Below are 13,189 nucleotides of genomic sequence, written 5' to 3'. Positions count from 1 at the left end.
TCTCCTCTAAATCATGGTGACAAGCACAGTCACGCTAAATCGCTTGAAGTGAAAAATAAATGTCTGCATAACTTTATCGGCTGTGGCTCTGTGCTTCCTTTGGGATCAGAAGGATAACAGCAAAAAAAACAACAGTGGAAATAAATGATTTGTCATCTAAACTGCAACCTCATTCATTTTATGCTGCTAGTTTTTGATGATGATGTGTTACATCTTAAGAAATATCTGTTGTGTACAAGCATAGTATGGGCCTTTTACATTTCTTTAACATTTACACTCCCTGTCAGACAGCTTGAATTTAAGCTTGCCTTAACAGATTTCTGCGTTTGTAAACTTTATTTTATTTATCAGTATGCAGACAAGTTACCATATCATATGTCAAATTAGCATTAACATCATATTTAACACATTCAGTCATTTTAGGCAGATCTCCTTCACAATTTTTTAATTTTGACATTACTGAAAATCAAGAGGATCTTTCTATAAGTATAATTATAACTTTGTAACAGATTTTTTTGCACACTATTTCAGTCTTAAAAAGCCCCCCCATTTAAATGCAAATGGACGACGTCATTGCTAGATGTCATCTGGTTGCACAATAATGACCCTAAAAGGCTAAATGATGAACTCATCATCTTGCTGTAAGATGCTGACACATTGGCAGGACTTTTCACTAAATGTGTAATGTGATGAATGTTTAATGAGGACATAAATAACGACTGTCTCACTCATGTGGACTATCACATTTTATCATCAGGGTCTTAGAACAATATACACTCATCAGCCACCTTATTGGCTACACTTTGTTAGTACCGGGCTGCATCCCCTTTTCCCCGCCTTTTTTCTTCATGGCATAGATTCGACAAGGTGTTAAAAATATTCATCTTAGGTTTTGTTTTATGTTGACATGATAGGATCATGCAGCTGCTGCAGTTGCTCCGTTTCCACCACGTCCCAAAGGTGCTCAGTTAGATTGAGATGTGGTGACTGCAGAACCCATTGAAGTACACTGAACTCATTGACATGTTTAAGAAATCTGTTTAAGATGATTTGATCTTTGTAACATGGTGCATTATCCTGCTGGAAGTAGCTCTCAGAAGATTGTACACTTTGGTCATGAATGGATGGACATGGTCAGCAGCAATGCTCAGATAGGCTGTAGTGTTTTGACAATTTTCAGTGGGTGTAAAGGGACCCAAAGTGTGCCAAAAAATATCCGTCCCACCATTACACCACCACCATGAAGTGCAACACAGAATGAATCCATGCTTTCAGGTTGTTTCCACCAAATTCTGACCCTGCAATCCTAATGTTGCAGCTGTAATTTTTGGTGAGCTTTTATGAATTGTAGCCTCAGTTTGCTCTTTTTAGCTGACAGGAGTGGCATCCGCTGTGGTTTTCCTCCGCTACAGCCCAATTACTTTATGTTTCTTGTCAACATCTTGTCTGATAAGAGATGGTATTGTGCCTATATTGGTTGAAACCTGGGGATATTTGAGTTACGGTTTGCTTTCTTACATCCCCAACCAGTCTACACATGCAACAAGGCATTTTGGTCCAGATGGCTGTTGACTGGACCATTCTCTTTAAACCATGGAGATGTCCAAAAATTTCAGATCAGCAGTTTCTGAGATACTCAAACCAGTCCATCTGATACATCAACCGTGCCACATTCAGTCCTTTACATCCATTGTCTTTCCCATTCTGATGCTCAGGTTAAACTTCGGCAAGTCTTCTTGACCATTTCAACATAAATGCATTTAGTTGCTGTCATTTGATTGACTGATTGTATAAACATACATCTAAATTATGTATCTAATAAAGTGGCTGGTAAATCTAGAGTATGTGCATTTAGATCTGTGACTATGATGCTGAAATTGCTTCCATATTTTCATGCTGAAGCCGTTTTATTCTCTGCAGATGCCTGTGAATGTAAAACAAGGGCAGTTCTCTTTCCTTACATTGACACAATAACATGTTATCACCACCCCCCCCCCCCCTCCCCCCCACCACCACCCCTCATCTTTCCTGCTCTCGTGAATTTTACCTCGATCATCCTCTGCATCTTTGACGTGATTCTTAGATCTGAAATCCCCTCATCTGTTTCTTCCTCCCACCATCCCTCTCCTGCTCTTCATCTTTCAGAACTGTAACCTGTGGTTGCCAGCTGTGCAGGGAACCCCAGAGTGTGTTTACGCTGAGCTGCACTTTATCACACACAGCTGCACAGCTGCCAACTTTACTCGGAGCACATTCTAGCCTCCCTGCCTCTGGCAGTGTTTTTTTTTTTTTGTGCTGGTCACATCCTGCACCACTGCACGCTGCTTTCTTTCTCTCCAGCTGCTGCCCTTCAGGAGAAGGTGGGGTGAACTGTTAATGGCCTGTGGAGTGCAAACACTGGTGCCCACCACTGCCACTGGGCAGGCTTACAGCACGCCTTCCAGTCAAAACACAAACTGAGCAAACGCCACCGTTCACGAGGTGCATTCTGGGTTTAACAGAGCTTGTTTTTGTCTCCCAATGATGTATCGATTGTTGCTGTATCTCTCTGTTGGCCTCCTGTTGACATGTTGATACAGCATTAAAATAACTCCCCCGTGTTTGGCTTGGTAACAGAATAAATCTGTCCCAAGACCACGGGGGGCCTGGTGATGAGCTGCCTCCTTCCCTGCCGACCTCTTGTCCCCAGGCGGACAGCATTGAAAGCATTCCCCCCCTCTCTCTTATAGGGTCCCCAGTGTCCTCACAGCCTATCAGGATGGAGAGATCTCCATCGCCTCCCCCTCCTCAAAGCATATCAAGTGCTAGTAGTGCGGACTTTTATGCAAGGTGACAGCTCCTCACACTTCAGTGTTCAGATCACCTCCAGTAGCTCAAATATCGGAAAAAATGAGCACACTTCCCACCGCGGTGACCAAATGTAGATTGACTGAGGGTGTCCGCAGGCCGCAGCGCCCCTATCCTCCTATCCTGTCAGAACAGGCCTGCTGGTAACTCTACAGAAGAGAGAGCAGAGTGTGCAGTCGCTTCAGAGGGGGAAAGCTGGCTGCAGACAGGAAGGGAGGTGGAGGGGAGCGAACACTTTGAAGCCATTGGAGGTGATGTCAAGTTTGCTTAGACTCAAGGATGGTGTTTGAATATGCTGGCCACTAATATGGCACCAGTATCTCTGTCCACATCTCTGTTTTCTGTCACTATGTACAATCTTGGCTCTTCTCCTCGGCTCCTGACAATGTCCTTTCACATCATGTTATTGCACGCTCGGAGCTGCAGTCAGCAAGCCATCACTCAGCTTCTTTGTCTGAAAGTCGAGCCTTTTTTTTTTGCTATTAACGCACTCAGTGCCTCTATGAGAGTGATGGGGAATTTGCTATCCGTTTCCCTGTCGGAAAATCATTGACAGCAGAGCTAGTGCTTTGCTCGCTGGTTTGCCTTATTTAAACCGGAACGTGGTACTCCAGCTGATTTGGCATTTTGCACGCAGGTTTGATGCTCAAACCTGCTGCTCAAGAGGACTTTCCATGGCTGTGATGGCCCACCATCTTGGTTTCTTTGTTCATTTGGAGCTGTTAGCTTTGATCATTGTGTTGCACCTGCAGAGGTGAGAGTGACTAAACCTAGTTAATGTCTTCAACAAGTTATTGTTCATCAACACTCATGCAAATCTTCCCTCTGGTCAAAATCTACAGTTGTTAATTATTTTTTTTCCCATCTGGGTTTGTTGTTTTCAGTGTGTTTTATAAGGCCAGTTTACTCTGAAATCTTACTTTAGAGAAGCCATTTTTGTTTAAAAAAAAAAAAAAAAAAAAAAAAAAAAGAAGAAGAAGAAGAAAAGAAAACACATTTATTCTGATTACAAAGTTGATCTTAAAGCCATGGTTAAGTAAGCAGGATATGTTAGTTATTCTTTTAAAGAGTACTTGAGCTGTCTGTTCTGAGGCAGACACATGTTTTGAAGGCCAGACATGAAGCATATCCCACTGTTTTGATTAAGCATTAGTGCTTTAGATTCCTTGGTAGCTGATCTGTAAATTAATTTAAAGTAGTCTGTCCTTTACAGTATTCCTATCAACCTAAATAAAAGCAGGATGAAGCAGTTTAGCAGAGATGATGGCTATTCATTTGTTGAATTTCATCCATTTATGAGTGTACTCAGTCAGTTGTTCACAGAGGATAAAATCAGCCATCATTTCATGGCTACAGAGCAGTCAGACACAGCCCTGCAGTGTCTTCAGCTGACTCTTCTGGCCCTGTCAAGTCCTCCTTCAATCTGTGAGTCTGAGCAGTCGTGTGGAGGTTGACATGATTGCCTTTAAGCAGCCCCTCGTAGCCAGTGACACACAGCTGCAGCCAGGCACCTCTTCTGACAGTAAGAGCACCATGATGGATTGCCTTTCCAAAACTGCTGATCAAAGGAGGTTAAAGTTTAGATGTGGTGTCTATCTACACTGGGCATGTGCAATCACCACAGATGGCTTTAACAGGAAGCTCTTTTTTCTCCAATGCAGGGAAAGTAAGTAATTAATTATTGTTTTAAAAAGGCGATATTTTAGAAAAATGTAAAAAAAAATTGTGATAATATTTTTTTTAAACGAGGTTTCAGCTGAACCTTGAAATAATAATTCAAGTGTAAACCTAAAAGAAAATACTGTTTATTTCTTGCCCACATAAATACACATATAAATGCCATCTCTGGGTTGCAGAGGAGCTGTGCAGAAAAGAGCAGACATGTAAAAGTTTCTGACATGTGTCGCGCTACCATTGAGACACCGCCACTGATGTAGGTGGAGCTGACAGCATCCCAGCCACTGACGATGGCTCTGGGACATACCAAGTTTGGTATGTGTCAGCTCTCATTGTTGTCAGGAAACATCCAATGTGAAGTCGGAATACGTTAACAGCATCATTAAAAGGGGAATTCATAGGAAATATTCTGGGCTGAGTGACAGGAAAACGTTTTGATGTTTGCCCTCATTCTTCTTTAAACATTTAGGTGGGTGACGATGGCGTAAACTGCGTCAAGAACAGAATATATCATCCAGTGTGCAGCAGCCGTTTGATGTATGTTGGGAGAGTCATGAAGAAAATGCAACTTTGTATGATGTTTTCTGGCCACATGGAATTTGAAATTGTTGCAAATGTCAGCCATGACAGATGGAGTGAAACAGGATGCATACATGACATTGTTTGTACATGGAAGTATATGTTCAAACAGCATCATCTTTAAGGCAATCGGTAAAGTTTTCTGACAAAAAGGGCCAATATTATTAAAAAAGTGACACACATTTCTGCTCTTTCTGATTTCTGCAAAACAACACAAACAAAAAGGCGCATTTTCCAAAGTCTAAATGCTATTTGTCCAACAAGAAGTTCTAACAATACCTAAATGAAAACAAATGTAGTTCCCAACTTCTGCCTGGATCGTAAAAATGGCCCAAAAAGAACATTTGTGGCTTAAATTTTTTAAGATAACTTGATTAAAGAGGAAATGAGGCATCCCTAGCTAAAGATTCTGGTTGGAGTGGGAGACTGTTTAAGGTGACTGTAGAATCTTATTTCTAGGCCAGCTTCACATTAGTGGCATTTATCACTGAGAGGGAAGATGGTATAATTAGCTTGTCAGTCTACTTTAGGCTGAGCTGGCGCTCTTTGCGAAGAAGAATGGACTGCAAGCCCAAGGAGTTGACAGCCAGTCGATAATGTGGCAATTAATGTCATAAATAATTCTAAAGCCAATTATGTTCAAATGGACCTCATACTCTAAAACAGCTCTTAATTTCCTATCATTTTATGATGTGTTCTGTATCAAACAGCAGGAGCAGAATTTGTTCTTTCGTTCAGCATATGGTGGGCATATGGCGAAGCCATAATGAGAGGTATAAAAATGCGAGAGGCCATGCTGAGGATTTATTTGTTGCTTTAGTTTGCTTTTGACTTATGAATGCCTTCCTCATTGCTGAAGCATCACCGGCAGTAAAAGGCAAACACAGAGTATGAAACCACTTTTAATCAAAATGACACTGTCTTCATGCTGCTAACTGTATAAAATGGGTCCTGCTCATAAAGAATGTGTGTAATTTAGTGACAGAAGTGGTTAAATATATCAAATCCTTCTTCAGGCCTTGGAAGGGTCAAGCTCACTGTGATATATAGCGAAGACTGTGATGGCTGAAGGTCGTGTCAGCTTCTTCTGCATAATGCATGAATCCTGTAACTCTGTCTGACTTCAATTTTCTGAACCTGAACCTTGGGATGAAAATTTTTACTAAGTAAATCAGCAAGCATGTTGGCATTTCTATTAACCTCCAGTGAGGAACAGACAGAAACATGAATCACAGTAAATAATATCTTGCAAATTGTAAATCATGTTTACAACTTTGGCTGAGAAGTGATGTTATGGGATGTCACCATCTGTTTGCCATTTGTTAATGCTAATTTCTTCGCAGAGAAGAAAGCAATAAGGTGGTGGGAAAGTGCAAACTATAATTTAGCACAACAAAAAGGAAAAAAAAAAGTGATTGCTGATGAAAAACAGTCCCAAAACTATGAATTAAATGTATCCTGCAACGATGAGCAACATTTACAGTTGATATTTTACTTCACGTTGTATCAAAGTTGCTTTATTGCTTAGGTTACATTTTGCTTGTGATGGTATTTGCCATTTCAAACATGAAAACAGCCAAGAGCTTTGATATATGCATGCATGGGGAGAAACAAAAGAAAGCAAATGTTGACCTTTACAGTGAACATAAAGGGTCAGTGTGGCAACCTTGCCTGGCAGGCAAATTGCCTCTGTGCCGATGATCAGCAGGGATGAAAGTCTTATCTTTTGCCATTTGATTTCTGTTTCTCCAGTAGGAATATTGAGAGGCATACCTCTCTCTGTACACAGGTCAAATCAAACCAACTACATGAAAAAAAGAACAACGAGCGAAGTCACAGTGCAGGAAATGTTAAGCTTTTCTCCGTTAAAATCCAGATCAGCCCCAAGAACCTTTACTTTGTTTTGGACTTTGCAGCACGTCTAAGCTCCCGTGCTCTTCTTCATTCTGTATCAAAGGGTAAACTAATGCAAAATGTATATGGCCCTTGGCACAAAAGATGGTGGTGAGGCTCAGTACAGGAAGATGTGTGCTAAAAGCTTGAAACATCTGTGTAAACACATGGCTTTTTTCCAAACATGTAGACAATGTTCTCATAGCCTTAAGATAGACGTCCAAGGCAATATATCTTGCCCTGGGGCCATGCTGGAATGGCTTTGAACATCTGAAAAACACTGAGCTTCAAGCAATATCCACTTTCAATATTCTAGCTTGACAGCAAAGCATAGAAGAATTCAACCAATGGCTTTTTATTTGACTCTTTGTTGTTCTAAGCTTTGCATCGATTGCACGTTACAGAGTGGAAATGCTTTTAGAAAAGTACAAAGAATTTAATGATGCACTGATACTTTACGTTTTTCTGACACATTCTGTTCAGTTTTGAGTGAATTTTTTAGTGACGGGGTAAAGAAAGCAGGGACAAACATAACAACAAAGAGAGAACCTTCTGCCTTTGCTGTTCTTTAATTTTGTTAATAGCCCAAGGTAAGGATTTATCTGCTCTTGTCAATTTTCCTCAGCCTCAATATAAAGCACCAAGGTCACTTTTTCCTTGCCTGGCCCACAGGATTAAATTGTCATGTCTCTCTAATAGGCAGCACAGGGAATCATTAGTCCAGCTCAGCTGCCTGACTGATAGGCATTTCAGTCCAATCATGGGAGTGTGCTGCCACAGGCCAGCCAGTATTGACACTGTGTCAGGACCGAGAGGGGACGCCTTAATCAGCCAGGACACTCTCAACATTGATTTGACAAGCTGCCGTAATGACCCCCTTGTTTTGGTAAAGGATCACTGTTTATCCAGGCCGGCATTGATGCACTTGGAGTGTTGCATTGTCATGGAAACTATTATCACCCAAGCAGCTGGGTAAGAGTTGTGTTCAGAGGCGACCGTGGATTTGTGCTTTACTGTCAGACAAAGGGCTGGGATATACTTACTGTTAGCACCGCGCCTGAGTACGTATCATGACTGCCACGCATTCGGAGCGTTCATTTGGCATGTAGGTTGCTCGTGTTGATGCGAGGTAATGTGTCGTGTGTGCGAGATGCAAAATCGACTATACTAGAGGCACTACTGCACACAGGAGCATAAACACAAGTTCAGAGTTAAACACACTGCACGGTGACAAAAACTCGCACCCAGTTAGCATTAGATTGGTAAACTGTTGTTTACAGAAGCTTCCTGGACATGCAATGCAACAGACAGAGTTCAGAGTTTAAGTCCTTTGTTCTGCCTTGAGCAGTGACCTTCACCATTTAACATTTGGCCACATAATTCTTCCATTGTTTGCAGTAAGTATATCCGGAGATGTAGCTGAACATTTATGTGTGAAGCCACTGCCATAGCGTGCAACACGGTGCATAAAGCACAGCCTGGTTGCAACGTGACGCAGCATCCCAGAAGCAAATATGTACATAATGTACACAGTAAATGTCACTGTGCCATTTCAAGTCAGACATGCATAAAGTTACGTCATACAAATTTAAGTACTTTTATGATCATTTTGTTTATAAAAATGAATTTAGCCATCAAGACCCTAAAGTATGTAACACCTGCAAAACCACCAAATGTTAGTAAAAATTTTGATTGGCAGGTAAATAGGGACATGTTTGTAGCAAATGAGAAAAGCTAACTCCCATCATCGAGAGCTGAAAGTTCAGCCCTTCCTGTTCAGCTCTCCTGGTGCCTGCAGGCAGGAATGAGACTGTATTTGATGGGCATTCCATGAAGCCAATCACATGCTAGAACAGACTAGGACTAAAGGAATGGGGACGGTATGTGTAGTGTTACAGACCAGGTACAAATCTGTACAAACAGAGGTTTCAATACAAGCATGTCTGGAAAAGGTGAACAAATGCTGAACGTAGCTGAACCAGAACTGAATCAGCATCTTTATGCATTTCAGTAATAATGGAGTCTGTTTTAATATTTAGACTTTTGCCTTAATTTCTTAAATTATTTTGCTCTGATTCTTTGTTGAGCTTTTAACCTAAAAGTTTGAATAAAATGATAAACAAAACTGTTTTTAGTAAAAACAAAATATTATAAAGCTTTTATAAAAAATGTTCTATTGTTTTTATAGTCGCAAACAATTAATAATTAGTAAACTAAGCTAAAACAGAGGCTTGGAATGAGAACCATTTGGGTCCTAAGTTAGCACAATCCTTACAAGGACCAAACCTCCCATCACTATGATAAATAAAGCAAATCACTACAATGAACACGACTCCATGAGGTGCACTGTGTTGTTTGCTACGGTCTGAACAAATTGCAGCAGATTACCTGCTGCAAATGATGGAACAAAATTCAAACATAATGATGTGTAGAGGGGAAAAACTAAATGTTGCCTGTTGGATGGTGTGGAAAAACAAGGCTGGTTGGTAAGTTATGTTGAGAAGAGAATATTTTATGTTGAAGTGAAGTTGTGCTTATAATTCAGCTTCTTTTCCCTGAGAAAAAAAAGTGCTGCTAGATATTCTTATTGGCCGATAACTTTAGGAAATTGTCTGCAATTTTGGCGGGGAAATGAATAAAATTTATTTAGAGCTCTACTGGGTTGATTAAAGAGAGCACATATATTTTTGCATGCAGTGAACAGATGAATTAAAACAACTAAAAATCCACAAACGCAGGTACAGTTGATTAATGCAGTGGTTTTCATGTGATGGTTACATGTGTTTGTTTACTAAGAGGAGGTGACAGAGCCGCTGGCAGGAGGATCAGGGAAAACAGCAGCTTCTCTGTGAGGTGTTAGACTGTAAATATTATTGGCATGCTGACGGCCTACCACTGTGCCATGGTGTGTAAAATCGTTAACAAGCAACATGATGGGCTCTCTCCATCCCCAAAGTGAGAGGGTGGGCTGTTTTTATCATTATCCAGAGGGTACAAAGAGGTGTCCTGTGTCATTTGATCAGTCAGACAATCAGACACAACACGTACAGTTCCTCTTTGAGACAAAACTCATAAACGTGGCTGAAATGTTCTGTATAATAATGTTCATATTCAAAGATGACGCAGAGCACACTGTGGGACACCATACATCTGCTTTTAATTTGTGAAAATACAAAATGAAATCATGTACAATTTATGTACAAGCCTATTTATACAAGACAATAAATTGTATTTATTATTGTGTATTGTGACATAGATATTAGCTTATGACAGTCATTGTATCGACAGGTAAATGTGCTTTAAAAAATGCACAAAATAATACAAGCTAGTCTGCTATTCTGAATGTCTCTGACCCCACAGGTACTGTCAAATAAGATTACACTACAAAGAAATACTTTACATTAAGTTTTACAGATTTACATAGAAATGCATTGCTTTTTATGGTGGTGGAGCTTTCAGAAATGGTTTTAAGACTTTGAAGTTATTTACCTCCAGGACTTTGCAGCCTAATGTGAAGAAAACTAAACTAGAAGCCTCTTTTCGCAGTAGTGGGTCTTTTTAAAAGTCCTCCATTGGCTTCAGCACTGCCTGGCACATTACTGGCAAAGAGATGGACAGCTTGGATGTTCTCTGTGCCAGTAAAAATGTCACAACCTTTTGCATTTTTTCCCTCTTTTCTCTCTTTTTCTCTGACATTCAACATGAATCTTAGGCTAGACTATAATGCATCATCTGTGGCCTGTGGTTTGAGAATTACATGGACCCACCCTCTTTCTTATTTCCTTCCTTCTCATTAATTCTGACGTAAAGTGACAACAGTGCCAATATAGCTATGTTCCATTATTTAAATAAGACATGATTCATACCAACCATGCGCTGCATCCTGTGCCTCTACACCGAAATAAATAATTGCTGCTTCATCACATGTAAATTCTTTGCTTCATGAATGCAGGATAAATAACAATTCACCAAAGTGGTTTACCAGCAAAGTGCAGCCTAAACGCACAAATAGCCAACATTTATTTTATGATAGAGCTGGTTTTTTTTTGTGTGTGTGTGTATCTACAAAAAGCAGTGATTATGGCATTAAGATTGGTCATGGAGTACATTCAAGTTTCCTCATGGCCTCCAAGACAATCCTGTGTCAGGCAGTGCTCACAGCCAAAGGAGGACTAAAGGATGCCCACTTCATGCGATATGTGGCTTTAGAATTCATCTCGCCTACAGAACTAAAATATAGAGCCATACTCTGTCAGAGTAGCTGGCTGTGTCTTGTTTACATATGATGTGAGAGATTGGCAACAAAACAGCTCTATCATATTTGGCTATTGATGAAAAAGAAGAAAGCAACCCTTCAAACAATGTAACCTTTGGAGATATTTCTGGGGTTTTGAACATAAAAAAAAAAAAGAATAAATGAGCAATGTGAAAACATTTATAAACTTGAAAAGGCAAAGATAAGACAAATATAAATGGATAGAGATAAGGCTGGAGCCAAATGCCATTTACAAATGGACACTGGCCATCATAACTGTCACAAATGTTGTGAATTAGCTCCAAATGGCAAAGAAATCACTGAGTCACCAGCATTGCCATTGTGATTGGGGCTGCAGCTGGATGTAAAACACATTTTTAACACACTGTACAGAATAACTGCAACTCATGGTGAATTAATTGCAGTGGTTGTCGTTGTTCATTGACAGCTAAAAAGGCAACTTTTCCAATTATCAACTCCGATTCCAATAATGATAATAATCACCTCTTTAATAGTATCAGTCATTGTTAAGTGACCCTCATTCCCCAAAAAGTGTAACAAAAAAAAAAAAGAAATGGAGTCCAGTCACTCCTAAAGAGAAGCTGTGCAAACTAATAGTGTGTGTGTGTGAATGGTGCCAATATCTGGCAACAATCGTCCTTATGGTTCTAAATCAGCTGAGAGGTGAAGGAAGATAGCAGTGTTTATGTTTTCAGATGTGACGTCCCAAGTTTCACGTTGACACCTACACGATAATTCCTGCGGGAGTCCCAGGCATCCAGGTGTCGGCATGAGTCTGGAGCTCAGCACTCATCCTCGGCTTCTCTGATGGGTGGAATCAAGCTGCTTGTGGATTTATTCTGACTGACTTGGTTGATGGCGAGAGTATTCACAGGCTTGATCTGTATGGTCCTCAGGTGGGTATTCTCTGGCTCATCTGTAAACCATGTCTTTTCTGAGAAAGAGCCAAAAATCATACAGAGAAAAAGAAAGGAAGGGGACATAAGACTGTTAATGCTACATGGAGGTCAGTTACCATTTCATTGTGTTTGTGTTTATTTGCACTCAAAGCATCTCTACATCACATTTAAATAAAAATAATAATAATGATAGTAAAAAGAGATTAGATTTAAGGTGGAGAGAACGTTTCTAATGAATATTTATGCTCCAATGCAGGATTTTAGTCTTAGATACAGTAGATTTTTATGTGAGTAAAACTTCATGTTTCAAAAATATGTTTTCACATAAATCATACTGCTGATGAAACATGCTGTTTTACTGATTCAGCAGACATGCAGGTCATCAATTAAACCAGACTGGTTCTCATACTTATCTGTGACATATTAGAAGTTAATAAAGTACTTACAACTGCATATTTCATTGATAAAAAAATAAATAAAAGTATATTATTTACTTTTATAAACTTCAGGCATTTGGCTTGATGCAACTTTCTTTTTTAACAAAAGAAAGAAGTTTGGCATTGTGTATCAATGGTGAAACCATACACTTGGCAATGTTCATGGTCATGCAGTTTCATCAACATGTGTCAGAGGAAAGGCTGAAGTGCTACAGAGCATTCACACATTGTCAGCAGGTATACATTGCCAATAAAAAGGCATTAAGTGTTGCATGACAAAGTGAAGTGGCATCAAACCATCCAGTTGCAATCACACATTCTACAGTCACACCTACAGTGAGATGTGCTACTCAGGTTATATCCATGCGGCTATGATGCAGTCAAAACTACTTGGTTGTCATTCAGAGGGCAAAATGTCGGCAGTGACATGACCGTGTTCAGTGCATTGCTTAACATCATGCATAATCATTCACTTCCGTACCTTGGCCCACTCTATTCATCCTTGTTGCACTTTGGGGAAAGAAAGTAGTACACTATATGTAAGCTAAATGGCAAATGTGACTATTAATAACAGAGAACTG

The 13,189-nt window shown here is 40.0% G+C and overlaps 1 protein-coding gene across 1 annotated transcript in view; it reads right to left on the bottom strand.

Annotated features, from left to right (window-relative positions):
• Positions 1 to 12,030: 12,030 nt before the first annotated feature.
• Positions 12,031 to 13,189, bottom strand: part of LOC306771719 (calcium-activated potassium channel subunit alpha-1a-like) — a gene marked incomplete at its 5' end in the record, with an annotated part of 98,415 nt that continues 97,256 nt past the window's right edge. Inside the window, 2 exons of the mRNA XM_079261005.1 lie at positions 12,031 to 12,206; positions 13,090 to 13,118. Of these exons, the coding sequence (XP_079117131.1) occupies positions 12,055 to 12,206; positions 13,090 to 13,118 (181 nt within the window). The 3' untranslated portion in view covers positions 12,031 to 12,054. The remainder of the gene's footprint in view (positions 12,207 to 13,089; positions 13,119 to 13,189) is intronic.

The sequence above is a fragment of the Telmatherina bonti genome (assembly GCF_933228915.1).
Source record: "Telmatherina bonti genome assembly, chromosome: 21".
In the NCBI taxonomy this organism is placed as follows: domain Eukaryota; kingdom Metazoa; phylum Chordata; class Actinopteri; order Atheriniformes; family Telmatherinidae; genus Telmatherina; species Telmatherina bonti.
Note: the sequence above shows the minus strand (reverse complement) of the source record. Positions and strands in the feature narration are given on the sequence as shown.